Consider the following 13,830-nt stretch of genomic DNA (forward strand, 5'->3'; position numbering starts at 1 on the left):
TTCACAAGTGTAAATTTACCAAAAAAAAGCCTAATTTCTTTGTATTTATGAAAGAAATGGAATTATATCTGTCAACAATTTCTTCCTAACAAAACAAAAAAGCAATGAAAACAATGAATGTATGCAATTTTTTTTAAGTTTTTAAGTGAAATTAGTGCCATATTCTCGCGTGTTTTTTTTTTTATTATTATCTATTTATTTATTTATTTTTATTGTAATTTTTTTTAATTTTATTTTGGTTTTGTTTCATTTCTGCTGTCCTTTTATGTTTGGCACAGCTCTTTGTTTAGGTTTTCGCTATGCTTCTTCTGTAAGTAAATGTTTTTAATGTTTTCTCCTGTTACTATGTATACTGTAATTTTGAAAGAATAAAAAAAAAAAAAAAAAAAACACATAATAGATGTCACACTCTGCCTTTTATTTACTCCTCTACTTCATGGTTTGTTTGTTTTTGTTTGTTTTTTTTGTTGTTTTTTTACATTTATCCTTTGATGTTGCAATGTATTGTTATTAATTGTATTGTTTTTTGTTTGTTTTATTGACACAACAAACATTAATTACTTCTTAATTGTTTTCTTCCTTTTACATGCATGTTCTTTTGAAATATCTATATATTGTGATTTGCTTGATGAATTGTATATATATATGTGTTTTTGTTTTTATTTTGTTCTTTTTTTTTATTTATTTATTATTGAATTGACGCTTTGGCAATATTGTTCACCTGACAGTCATGCCAATAGAGTAAATTGAATTGAATTGAATTGAATTATGGTTTTATCTTATAAATGACCAATAATAATAATAATAGTGGTGGAAGAATCTGGCCTGCCTGTTTCCATCTACTTCCGCTCATCTCACAGGGGGCGGAGCTCTGCGGTGACGACACATTTTAAGGTGGACCGGAGGAGTTCGACTTTATTCTTTTGTTAATTGTTTTTCTGAGTTTTTTGAGAGACATTTTATTTAACATTTTTAATAACAAGATTATGGTTTTATCTTATAAATGACCATTAATAATAATAGTGGTGAAAGAAGTAGAGTATTCAGATCTTTTACTTAAAGGTCCCATATTGTAAGAAGTGAGATTTTCATGTCTTTTATATTATAAAGCAAGTTTAAGTGCTACATAAATTCTGTTAAAGTATCAAAAGGCTCAATCCATGAAGAAATACACACAGCCCATATTCAGAAACGCTGTCTTTGAAACAAGCTGTCAGGATTTCTGTCCATTTGTGATGTCACAAATCTACAATGTTTAGACCATTACTCAGTTTTAAAAATAAACATTCTAAATGTGTCCCAGTTTATTTCCGGTTGCAGTGAATGTGAATGACATCAGCTGACAGGAAGTAAACATGGACCAAAACTGTTGCCTAGCAACACAATTCTGTTGCAATTCTGTTGAAATGCACTAAAACGGTGCATTTCGAATAGATGGTAAATACAGGTATATTCAGGCAGACAGTATGAGGACAATAAAGTTGTTTTTTTACATTTAAGTGTGTAAACATGTTCTAGTAGAATCATAAAATACAAATATGAACCTGAAAATGAGCATGATATGGGACCTTTAAGTAAAAGTACAAATACCACAGTCTAAATATACTCCATTACAAGTGAATTCAGAATGTTACTTGAGTAAAAGTACAGAAGTATTATTATCAACAAAATGTACTGATAAAGTATCAAAGTACTCATTATGCAAAACGGTTCCTTTTAAAGTGTTATAGAATATTGTATTATTCTGTTTTTATCACTAACATACATTTTAATGTTGTAGTTCTTCAATTGGGAGTAGATTATATTTCAATTTAGATATACTACTGGGTAAATTAGTAAATAAATGTATGCATAATGGTCTAGACCATGTTGAACCCTTTTTCACTCAAGCTGATACTGACACTTGGCCATAGCCACCCACTAATGTCACATTATTTGTATTACTGACTGCCGCTCTTTCCCTTAAGAAAACATTAGGGCTCTAAGTGAAAACGAATTTCGGTGTGTGGTTTTCTTATCAATGCTGTCATGCTATTAACTGTTATCAGCAACCTTTATGCAGTGGCTCTTATTGTGTGTATTGTTGGAGCAACCACAATACATCTAACTTGTTTGCATTTTGAAAATCATGCTTTTAAGTTGTTGATTTAAGTAGTTCCTCAGTTACAATATCAGAAGAGGATATTCTCACAAACAAAAACTCATGATTTCCAATAATTAACCAGTAGCACTGACTTCATGTTGGCAATGTTGATTTGTGCATTATTTTTATATCTCAAACTGCAGATTTGATGTAAAACATCCTAAAATGAAAGGCAATATAAGATCTATCCTAGTTTACACTGCTCAGCTTTGGCGCAAGCTTCATGTGGACTGAATGGAGTAGCCATATATGTAAATGTACTGCAATATACAACTTTCCAAAAGTAAAGAATGAAAATAAATCACAACTGAGCACCATGGAGGTTAGCAGCAGACTCTTGTATTTCTGTTTATTTTATGTTGCCCATTTCTTCTTTATTGATCACTGGTAGCACCATCTTTACCCACAAATATGAGGAGCAATGACTCTGAGTGACATCTCCACCCTGCCGCCATGAGGCCTTTAACATCCTCCTCTTCTCTCCTCAGTGGGGCGTCAGTCAGGGGCTTCTCTTCAGTGACTGTTTCTTTCTTTCAATCATTTCTCTTTATTTTCATTTGGCAACAGAACAAAACAAAAGTGCGGTAAACATCTTGATTGTGAAGCACCAGCAAAGTGTCAGCCTAAGGCCTGACAGAGCTGGCTAAAGCTTGGAATGACTGGGTGAAGGGGGGAGGAAGAGGAGGAGGTGGAGGAGGTAAAGAGTGAGAGGTTGGGAGGGGAGGCTGCAGGTCTCATTGCTGGATTCGACGCAGCGACTGCACCTGGAAGGACTGAGCATGGGAGCCCCACTCTCTGTAATGTTTGTACTCGCCGCCATGACGATCACACTCCATGATGTACTGGTAACCACGGTAACCGGGGAACTGGTAGCACACCCAGCTGGAGGAGGAGGAGAGAGGGACGGGTAGAGGAGGAAATGAAAGCAGTGATTAATGATTGAAATTAACCACACTTCAAAACTATAAATGCTATTAGGCATCTTTAAAACATCACCGTCATTGTGATCATGACGATCACTCCATTCAAACAAAGTGAAATATGAAGGGTAGAGAGACAATATCAGGTGAGGGTAGACATTTTAAATGGATGCATTTTGACAAGATGTGTGACTACCTTTGGTGGAGTTGATTACAGTCAGAAAATGGGAAACATACTCTTGGCAAAATCAGATTTCAGTTATATTAATCAGGTGGACTGAAATGGGAGCTATTGTCAAACATGTTTTTTCTTCATGGTTACACTGTAATAAGTACATAAAAAAACTGATAAGTAACCTAAAAAGCTGTAACTTATATACATTATGAGCATTACAACATACAATATAAACCCTGAAAAACTACTACTAGGTACTATACAGCCATACTATACATATTATAGAGTATAAAGCATTCAGAAATATGGGACCCCCTTGAAAACTAAATGATACATCTCAAGAGGTTTATCCTGATAAAATAAATCTGATACCTAACTAACCTTGTTGAGACATTAATAATCACAAATAATATGGCCCATGTACCGATAATGTTTTGTTTTTTTCTTCTTTATGCTTTTTTCTAATGCTTTTCTTCTTCTTTCTCTCCTATTTGGCCCATGGGGAAGTATGTTGTGTTTATTAAGTGGAATAAGAGGAACTATTATGACGACCCACTCTATAACCCCCTCCTCCCAGTACTGTCTCACAATCAGCTTTCATCTTCTTATTAATTTGTTGGTATTTATTTTACTATCATACTATGCATTTCCTTTTTTATGATTATTATTATTTAAATATATTTCAGTGTATTTTTCACTCACCTACTTACCATTATTATTATTATTATTATTATTATTATTATTATTATTATTATTATTATTATTATTATGATGATGAATAATAATATTTTGTCTGTTTGTTTTATTTTACTTCATTTATTTATTTATTTTTACTTATTTATTCCTTTTATTTATTCATCTTCTCCTTTTTTCTCTCTTTTCTTTCCCCTCACATAAAAATATTTCTTTTGGATCTATGACTATGTCATGGCATGTTCTCTGGCTTACTCAAAAACAATTTGTATATTGGAGAACAGAGTACATGTTTGGCATAAGTGAGTCAATAAATAAAAAGGGGAAAAAAATAATACTACTAATAATCATAAATAATGTGACAAAATGAAGTTGCAATAAATAATGAAATACATAATTTGCACCTGAGGGATGGGATCAGGTGGTGGTTTTCTGTGTCCGCAGATTGTTAGTGTAACAGCAAAACAAAGTGTTGAGGCAATGCTACATATTCATGAATATTTAAACAATAACACTGTCCTTTGATTAGTTTATTTTCTACTGATAGGCTATTACTTATATACTAATCTGCTATATTGTGCCTGCAGAAGCCTGTAAAGAGCGATCCATCTGCGGTTGAGACTTACGAGCCGCTCTGAATTTGCATGGATCCAATCTCGTTGTTGCCCCAGCCCATGGCCTGCAGAGAGGGGTAGTCGTCGTTTATCTCCCACTGGCGTCCCATGAAGTTCTCCTTCTCGAACAACACCATCTTGGACTCCTTGTGGTTCTGTGTGCACACATGATGTAAGAAAAGACAGTTCAAATTCTTATAGTGCATGAGATCACACTGCACTATAGTTTATTTTTAGCTGCAACCAGCAGCTGCCATGAGTCACTCTGCAGGCTTGTCACACAAGAAACCAAGTGGGTCAATTTGATGAGTCAAATTTAGTGCTTTTTTTATCTCTTTTCTGGAGACACATGAGAAGTCAGATAGAGTGAAAACAGAAGCCGTTGGAGTGGGACAGGAACTCACAGCAGAGCAGATGGGGCGGAAGGACATCATCCTCTCAATGTGGTAGGCGTTGCTGCCGCTCCACGACTCCCAGTGAGGATACTCTCCTCTCTCCAGCACAAACTGCTGTCCACAGAAGCTGGAGTGCTCATATCCTGCCCAGCTGTCCCCAGCAAGCAGACGAACACATATACACACAACATGAAGGGCCATTAGTACAATTGTAAAACCAAATATAAATGCAATGACAGGTTGATGTGTTTACTGTAGGTAATTTCCTCCTGTGTGAATTATTGTTTGACTCACGCTCCACACTCCACCTTCAGGGAGCGGATGTTGTCGACGCCACACTCCATGATGTTCTGGCAGGCCGAGGTAAACTCCAAACGCTTCCCTTGGAAGTTTTCCTGGTCGTAAACTGTGATCTGGAGAGGAGGACACAAATGCATACATGTAGTATGCACATGCCACGCGCACACACTGATGTGTGTACGGACACACACACATGTCATTGACATCGTCAGGCCAGGCATGAAATTAAAAGGAATCTGCTTGTTGTTAATCATCCGTGGCAAGACGTCACACTCACCTTCCATGGTCCCAGTGGGTTGGGATTATTCAGAGCCATGCTACTGTGTGTCTCAATGCTGATTTACCTTCAGTGTAGAGAGCAGGGAGAGTCATATTTATGAGGAAAACATTACACAGTTCAAACACAACCTGCTCCACAACTACAACGTGTGTTTTTGAGCTAATGATTATTATCGATTGTAGTGTATGTATATTCGTTGTGTTTGCATGTTTCATACAGTAGAAAGTATCTTGACTTAAAGAACACTTTTCATATCATCTGTTTGGGTATGAACCCTTTCTTGAAGCTGACTACATGCTCACACTCGATGATGCAACTGATGTAGGCACAGTGCTGTTTGGTCAGTATGTGTATGCATGTGCATGTCTGACCTCAGTCTATACATTCATGTGACTCAGCAGGAACAACAAAGACACAGAAATGTAAAGCAACAATGGTCTGTACAGGTCTATAGGATGAATGCATTGAGACGGAGGGCTTACCTGACCGGCCTCAAAGAATAGCAGTGCAGTGCTCACAGCGGGGCTCCACAAAAACGATGTCCTGACCCCTAGAGTAAAACGGACCTATTTATACATGCCGGTGCTGAAAAGCAGCTCGGCCCATGGGTCGGGGCAGGAGTCAGCACATTGCTGCTCCAGTCATTGTTCGGCACTGAGCTGCCGGGCTTTAGTCCGCTGCGGTGGGACTGGATGGAGGGCACCGTGCCCAGTGCAGATAAGCGCAAGTTTCCAAATGGTCCATGAGCAGTGGGCCGGACCAAGTCCTGGCACGGCCTGGTCCAGGAAACAGATCATCACACGTGGACTATGTGGATAGTCTTGCCAGTGACTCTGGTCAAAAGGAAAAAAACACATTTGGTGTTCAAGTGTAAAGCAAACAGAACATTTTAACTCAGTTGGTATTTTAAATTCTGGGTCCTAAAAGACACTTGAGAGGTTTTCTAATAAATAAGTTATATTTGTACCTACTGAGTTCTTCCCACACTGCGCTGTGCTCCGTCTCCGACCTGCACGCCATCTCCATCTCAACTGACCCCACACCTCTGGTCCTTTCACCTTTTCACTCACTCCTATAGACACACATGCTCAGTCATGCATGCACACAGTCATGGACAGAGACAGGCGCGCACAGAAAGGAGAGGCCTGTTCATGCGGTCAGAATTACATTCAGAGCATACAAAGGAGTACACACACTTTTACACCATTTAGACAGCGACAACTGACCTCGTAGTCAGTATACAACTTTAAATGCTACTTTTATCATTTAATTTCATGATTATTTTTTTTTCCTTATGGTGGCATAAATAACTAATAATCAACACTTAAGCCTAAACATGTTGCAAAAGTACATTTACATTGTATTTTATACAAAATTGAAATTCGTCCAAACACTTCACACAAGCTTCCCTTCTGGTCAGTGTTTTTCAACACATCTCACCTCTCTGTTTGAGATCTAAACTTTAACAATACATTTTATACACATATTACAGAGCTACATACAGTATACCCTTCCAGTAATACTCTGGATTGATGAGGAATGAAATAATTGTCAGAGACACTAAATTAGTTTGAGGTTTGATTTAGCAATCATTTAATATGTAAAAACATTCAGTATCTATGTTTTATACCCTTGTAATCGTTTTCTAAGCTCAACAAACAGCATGTGCGTGTATGAGAGCTTGATGGCTGCAGAGTCAAACATCTGTAAATTGTCACACCCAGAATGATGATGAGGTGTTGACATTTTCTGCCAGGTTACCTTGTATATGCTGTAAACTCGCATCACCAATATAACCTCTTAAAACCCTTCTGCCCGCCGGCAGATTAGGGTTTAGGGTTAAATTATATTTTATTGATGGTAAAAGGTTTTATAGTCACCAAAACACAGTATGTGCCAATTGCTTTTGCTCACTTCTGGGACATTGGAAAACATACTGAAGCATTTTGATGACTATAAAACATTTTACCATCATTCAAAACATTGTTGATCATCATTTAACCTAGACCTTAAACCCTAACCTAAAGCTGAAGATACAACTATAACACCAAGATACAGGAAGTTGTGCATGATGATGGTCATTCGTCCTGTGTACCCTCGTAAACGGTTCTGTGCTATAAACTCAAACTGAGCAGTAAGAGCAGAATATCCTGAATAAAAGAGAAACTGATCTAATTGTTCTTCCTCCTATGTCTACTCTATAAATGTCTAAAATAGCTTAGATGTCAGATGTGTTCATATTGTCTTTTGTATTTTGTAAAACAAAACATGACATCTCCCATGGGTTTGTTTTCTATGCTCTAATAATTTCTTTCATAAATTCATACAGTGAATATTTGCCCACAGGCCTTTCACCACTGTCTAACAGCTGCATCAAAGTTATTAAAGTGACATCAGGTGGAAATCACAATGTTCTAATAAGATCTGTCTGCTTGAAATTAGTTTTGCAAAAAGATCATATAGTGCCACAGGTGTGAGGTCCGTGGGCAAATATTTATACACCAAACATGTAAAATAATTTATTAGGACACATAGAAAGCAGTCAGACAAATGCTTATAGAGCTAAAAATACATTTACTGTAATATATCTGTGGCCTTTTGGTCACATGATTACCATTTATTTTCACACAAGTTACAGAAAGATAATATTCTGTCTGCATGTGTCCATATATGACATGAGGTTGTATGAGATGTGTATGTATGGATACAGCCTGCCCAGCACTATAATAGGCAAAAGACTCTCCAACACTCGCCTGCCCAAACAATAGAGAGATGGACGCCACTCCTGCAGTCAGCACATTACACAAACACACACAGGGCTCAAAGGCTTGGAGCGGCTGCACCAAGGATCAAGAGAAAGAGAGAGAATAATATCGAGGTGAAAGACAAAACAGATCACAGAGAAACTCGAGAAAATGACAGAAGGGAAGGATGAAGAAAATAGAGAAAGAATTAAAAAAGGAAGTGAGGGACAGAATGTGAGAGCGGGTCTGCAAAAGTATGCAAAAAGTGTGTGCGTGTATGTGTGTGTGTGTGTGTGTGTGTGTGTAGAAGAGCAAACTTTCTGCTGATGGCAGTGACTGTTCCCGGTACCCCCACAATGGCGCTGGACAACAAAACAGGCAGCCGAGTCAGCACGACATGCTCGCAGATAAGCAGCGTGACCTTTGACCCCGCATCGTGCTCCAAAGAGCTCACAGCCAATGAGAAGTCAGGATCCGGCCTCTATAGACTCGGCCTGCATGTGAATGTATATATATATCCCCGCTAACAACGCCAGCGTCCATCACTTTCTCAAAAGGTCGGCCCGTTTCATCCTGCAACTGTAACTGTAAGTTTCCACTCTGAGGTCTTCTGACTCTTTAGGAACTGATAGAATCATACTGTGGTTTTCATGTCTGCTCACATTTTGGACCGAAAGAACCAAGCAAGGATCGGCTCTTCTCTTAAACTTAAACTTTGGACTGATGGGATATTGAGATAAAAGGCAGCGGGGTGTGATTTGATGTTTTAGTGCTGCTCTCATGTTCAGTAGCTCATCCTGATGTAAGATGGATGAGAAAGACGAGGGACTGTGACAAAAATGGATCATGGCAGGTTTGGACAGATTAGTTCTTTATGGCTGGTTGATGAGTATTCTTGCTCTCATGGAAAGGACAAAATCGCAGAAATATAGAGAGGTAACCCCACTTTGAGGGAAGAATCAGATAAAACTATAACAAAAAGCTTTTTGGGATGAATTTGGGCACACAAAAATATTCAAATGAGTTCAATTATACTAAAGAACAACATTGTTTTACAAATGCTTGAATGTATATTATTGCAGAAATCTGCTGACTTTTTCTCCATTTTGCTTTTTAAATTTAATCGAGTGAGAAGCTTTGAAGTTTATATTTGAGTAAACTATAGAAGAAAAGAAGTCCAAAAGAAAGAAATATGCTGGACTGTTTTCACAATATGTTTTAACTTTAAAGAGCAATATGAAAAAATGTTTTTTATCTGACTTCCCATGGTTTAACTTGCTGCAGTGGTGCAGTAATGTACTCCAGTGTCTGTCAGTGCATAGTGACATTATTGTTGGGTGTGGTTACAGGTGCTCACCCAACCACAACCATCAGTGACTCTGATTATGGTCAGGGGTGGAACTGACTTGAAACTTTGGGCAGTGAAATGCTGCTTTTCAGCCTGGTGTTAGTTAACTCTTTAAAGCCTTCATAACACCTCTTCCTAAGTTTCGCGCACTTCCAAATTATTTTCATTGTTCAAAAACAACATTGACAGTAACTGACAGTTAATCAACACCGCTGTTTTTATGTAATAGAGAGTGACATCACTCTTAGTATATTTGGACAATTTTTCACCCTCCATTCGCCAGAGTTCGCTCAGTCGCTGTATGTTGTTGTAAGAGGTTAGGTAAGGCTGCACATTTAGACTCATTTTACAGTATACCCATCACAAAATAAATTACATCTAGAAATCAGTTCTAGAAAGTTATGTGAACATCGGCAGAAGAGATACTATATGAAGAAATGCTGTAAAAAAAAAAGTTCCCTTTTAGCCCAAAAAAACTATGAATGAATGAACATTGGCTCTCATCAACAAGAGGAATCCTTGTTGCCCCACACCTCGCTTGTTGTACATGTTGTATTCCAGCAGTCAAGAAACAGTATTAAGCGTCTTCATAGCCTCAGCGATGTGTGAAAATGGCTGACTGACTCTGTGCTTCTCTCTCTAGATCTGATCATGTCTCACTCAGGTGCTCAAGGTAGCATTGGCAGCCACTCTGCCACCATTGGGCTGCGCAATCACAAGGTACCTCTACTGTTTTGTTTTGTTTTTTTCTAAAAACTAAGCCTAAAATTCTGCATTGAAAATGTTTTTACTTCAGAAATAAATGCATTCAGCTTGTTCCACCTTTCAGATATACCTCTATGAATATGAGAACTTCCAAGGCCGTAGGATGGACCTGTTCGGAGAGTGCCGTAACCTGTGCGAGAAGGGTTTCGACAGAATCGGCTCCATCAGGGTGGAGTGTGGACCGTAAGTTGATACACCTGCCATCAAGATATGTGTCACAACATTGTATATCTAAGTAAAATATGTATCTATCTTTCTATCCAGCTGGGTGGGTTACGAGCAGCAGAACATGACTGGTGAGATGTTCATGCTGGAGAAGGGAGAGTATCCCCGCTGGGACACCTGGTCCAACAGCTACAGGTGTGACCGCTTCATGTCCGTCAGGCCCGTCAAAATGGTGAGTTGGGATCAGTCTGTTGGGTTTTTTTACGCCGCACTTCCTGTCTAAGTGCTGATTTTTGTCTAGCTCCATTTGCACCTCTCATCCATCTTCTATTGGCACATTACAGAAAGTGCTTTTTATGGCTGCAGTTAAATGTGTATTTATAGGCTCATTCCACTGACAGTATTTTTGGATTAAAGCTTTTATTGGCTGACATATTTTTCACGCCACTATGTTTAAATTTGACTATGTTCAGACTAAAAAAAATCTGTGTTTCCCCCAAAAGGTCATTGATTGGACTTTTGTTGTTTTAAATCTATTTATTGGCTCAAATCTGGGACAGAGAGCTGCACCAACAGCATCTGCAGCATCTGTATGAAAAGTGGTCAACAGTTACTAATTATAAATGTGATGTGTGTCTCTTACAGGATCCCCAGGATCACAAGATTTGCCTGTTTGAATGTCCAAACTTCGAGGGCCGTAAGATGGAGGTGTGCGACGAGGATATCCCAAGCCTGTGGTCTTACGGCTTCCAGGACCGCGTTGCCAGCATTCAGGTCACCGGTGGAACGTAAGTCATTTCTATCCCATCAGAAAGAAATGAAAACTAAAAAGGACACACAACTTTGATGTTCACATGTTTCTCTCTGCTTCCCCACACAGCTGGGTGGGCTACCAGTACCCTGGATACCGTGGCTTCCAGTACGTGTTTGAGATGGGCCCTTTCAAGCACTGGAACGAGTGGGGAGCCCAGCACCCCCAGATCCAGTCCATGCGCAGGGTGAGAGACATGCAGACGCACCGCAGAGGCTGCTTCGAGATGACCGCATAGAGAGGAGTCTAACAGCACACTAACAGGAAGGAATATCAGAGGGGTCCGGCTTGCCACGCTGCTAACCATCCCTTGGAAATTCTTCAACAGCCACCTAGCCACATAAGCTAATGGCTTTTGAATATTGTTATGCTTTTACTGGTAGGATTCGGGAGTATGTGGCATCGTGAATGATTCAGACTTCCAGAGTAACTGCAACACCGGTAAAAACTGTAGCAATGCTCTCTGTCTACGACCTCATAGAACGATTACGAACGGGGGGGATTATAGGGGATTAGTTTGTGTTTATTAGTTTGTTTCAATGCTATTATAACCCTTTTATTTTATTTTTATTTACTATGTGTTTCTAGCTGACATGATGCCAATTAAAGCGCTCTCCCTCTCCTGGGATCCACAGATTTTAGAGAGTAAAGGGATAAACAATCATATCACTCCTCACAAAGTACTACCATGGACAGCGCTCAGCTCTGCACATGCCCTGCAGTAAGTTTGCCCAGCAGAGGGAGGCAATAGCTCTTCATCTCAGGCTCACTTCACTGAGAGGAAGAGGAAGAGGGCACCGGCCAGGGAAAGGTGGCTGTGCAGGGTTGTGTTTTGCAGATGTGAATATCTTTTTGGCTGGCCCCATTCCAGCTCATTGATGGGGCTGTCCGGAAGATTTGCATTTTACACTTTCTCAGGGATGCTGGCATCTGGAAAGCAACTTTCCAATGAAAATAAAATGAAATAAAAATATTATAAAGGTGAAAGATCAGTCTCATCTCTGTCTTTGATTCCCTGCTTTTGTGTATTTTGCTTAAGGGTCATAATGGTCTTATAAGTGTCACTAACCAATATGTTTTAATAACAGTGGCTTTCTGACTCACATCTTTGCGGTTTTGGTTGAGTCTCACTGCTCTCATCAACCTTGTTCAGTAGCTTCAGTCAGCTGTTTTCAACCCACTGTACAAAGTTAAAAAGTTAAAGACTAGCTGAAGCATTGAGCAGCTAAAGTACCAGATATTTTCTTCAGGAGTTGGTAGGGACCAAAACAGAGCTAAAAGCAGATTAAATATTGGACTTGAAAGCAGAAACATGACTCCAAATGAATGCTGATGTTGTTCAGTGTCCAGTGATATAATGTAACTAAGTACTTTTACTCCAGTACTGTACTTAAGTACAATTTTGAGGTACTGCACTACATTTATCCGACAGCTTTAGTTTACAGATATATATTTTGAATTAATAATGTAAACTAACTAGTAAATTATGATATATCATTGTAGATTAAGCTGCCCAGCAGTTAAGTATTTAAAAATATGCCACACAATAACCAGCTGCAATATTAATGTGATGGATACAGTAATGCATCAATAATTATAATCCAATAAGTAAGGGATAATGTACAGCAAGCCGGTCATTGTAGTGAAATAAACCCTGACAGTCTTGGAAGGGTCTCTCATCGCCCTGAAGGGGTTTATTTCACAACAATGAACTGATAGCTGTACATTATCCCGCTTATTTCACGGCTACTTACCTAAGAAATCAATAATTTGACACAAAAACGGTCCGCCAACGTCCGACATTAGAACTGTGCCCTTAGCGACGGTCTGTTATACATAGCAACGGTCTGTTATATATAGCAACGGGCTGTTATACATAGCAACGTACCGTAGAACGCCGTGTTTGACCAATCAGAATCGAGTATTCAACAAAGCCGTGTAATAATATAATATATATTATTCTGACATGGGTTATTCTGCATAATAAGTAGGCTACTTTTACTTTTTGATACTTAATAGTATATACCTTAAGTCTATTTTGATGGTAATACTTTTGTACTCTCTCGGGTAAGATTTTGAATGCAGGACTTTTACTTGTAAAGGAGTATTTTTACACTACGGTTTTACTACTTTTACTTGAAGGGACTATTTGTAAGAATCAAAAATGCTTGTTAACAGCGACACCTGTGGCCGTTAAGACTGCGTTAACACCGCGGCCAACACTGTTTTGCAAGACGGGCTTCACTAGATTTAACTTTGCGGTTTTGGTGCTTCCGTGTAGTTTGTGTTGGAGTCTTGTCTGAACAGTGTAGCCACACGCGAGCGCGCATGGAACACGGACCCGGGTGACTTATACGTGTAAGAAGTTACAAACAGTCCCTTTAAGTAAAAGTTCTGAATATTCTTCCACAACTATCAGTGTCTGCTGAACAGGTAATTGTTTTTGAGCGTAACAACATTGTAAGGGTGATAATATG

General features: G+C 38.8%; 2 protein-coding genes across 2 annotated transcripts; one reads left to right on the top strand and one right to left on the bottom strand.

Annotated features, from left to right (window-relative positions):
- Nucleotides 1-2,462: 2,462 nt before the first annotated feature.
- Nucleotides 2,463-6,094, bottom strand: cryba1a (crystallin, beta A1a). The gene is made up of 6 exons (XM_074641956.1): nt 6,003-6,094; nt 5,518-5,584; nt 5,235-5,353; nt 4,950-5,091; nt 4,558-4,700; nt 2,463-3,025 (listed from the first exon to the last, which is right to left on the bottom strand). Exons 2-6 carry the CDS (start codon nt 5,554-5,556, stop codon nt 2,878-2,880), a joined length of 591 nt encoding a protein of 196 aa, XP_074498057.1. The 5' UTR covers nt 5,557-5,584; nt 6,003-6,094; the 3' UTR covers nt 2,463-2,877.
- A 2,686-nt stretch (nt 6,095-8,780) lies between these two features.
- Nucleotides 8,781-12,345, top strand: crybb1l3 (crystallin, beta B1, like 3). The gene is made up of 6 exons (XM_074640597.1): nt 8,781-8,851; nt 10,256-10,332; nt 10,442-10,560; nt 10,642-10,774; nt 11,188-11,330; nt 11,423-12,345. The coding sequence occupies exons 2-6, from the start codon at nt 10,264-10,266 to the stop codon at nt 11,589-11,591; spliced, it is 633 nt and encodes a 210-aa protein (XP_074496698.1). The 5' UTR covers nt 8,781-8,851; nt 10,256-10,263; the 3' UTR covers nt 11,592-12,345.
- The last annotated feature ends 1,485 nt before the right edge of the window (nt 12,346-13,830 follow it).

Source organism: Sebastes fasciatus, chromosome 7, assembly GCF_043250625.1.
Source record: "Sebastes fasciatus isolate fSebFas1 chromosome 7, fSebFas1.pri, whole genome shotgun sequence".
NCBI classification, from domain to species: Eukaryota; Metazoa; Chordata; class Actinopteri; order Perciformes; family Sebastidae; genus Sebastes; species Sebastes fasciatus.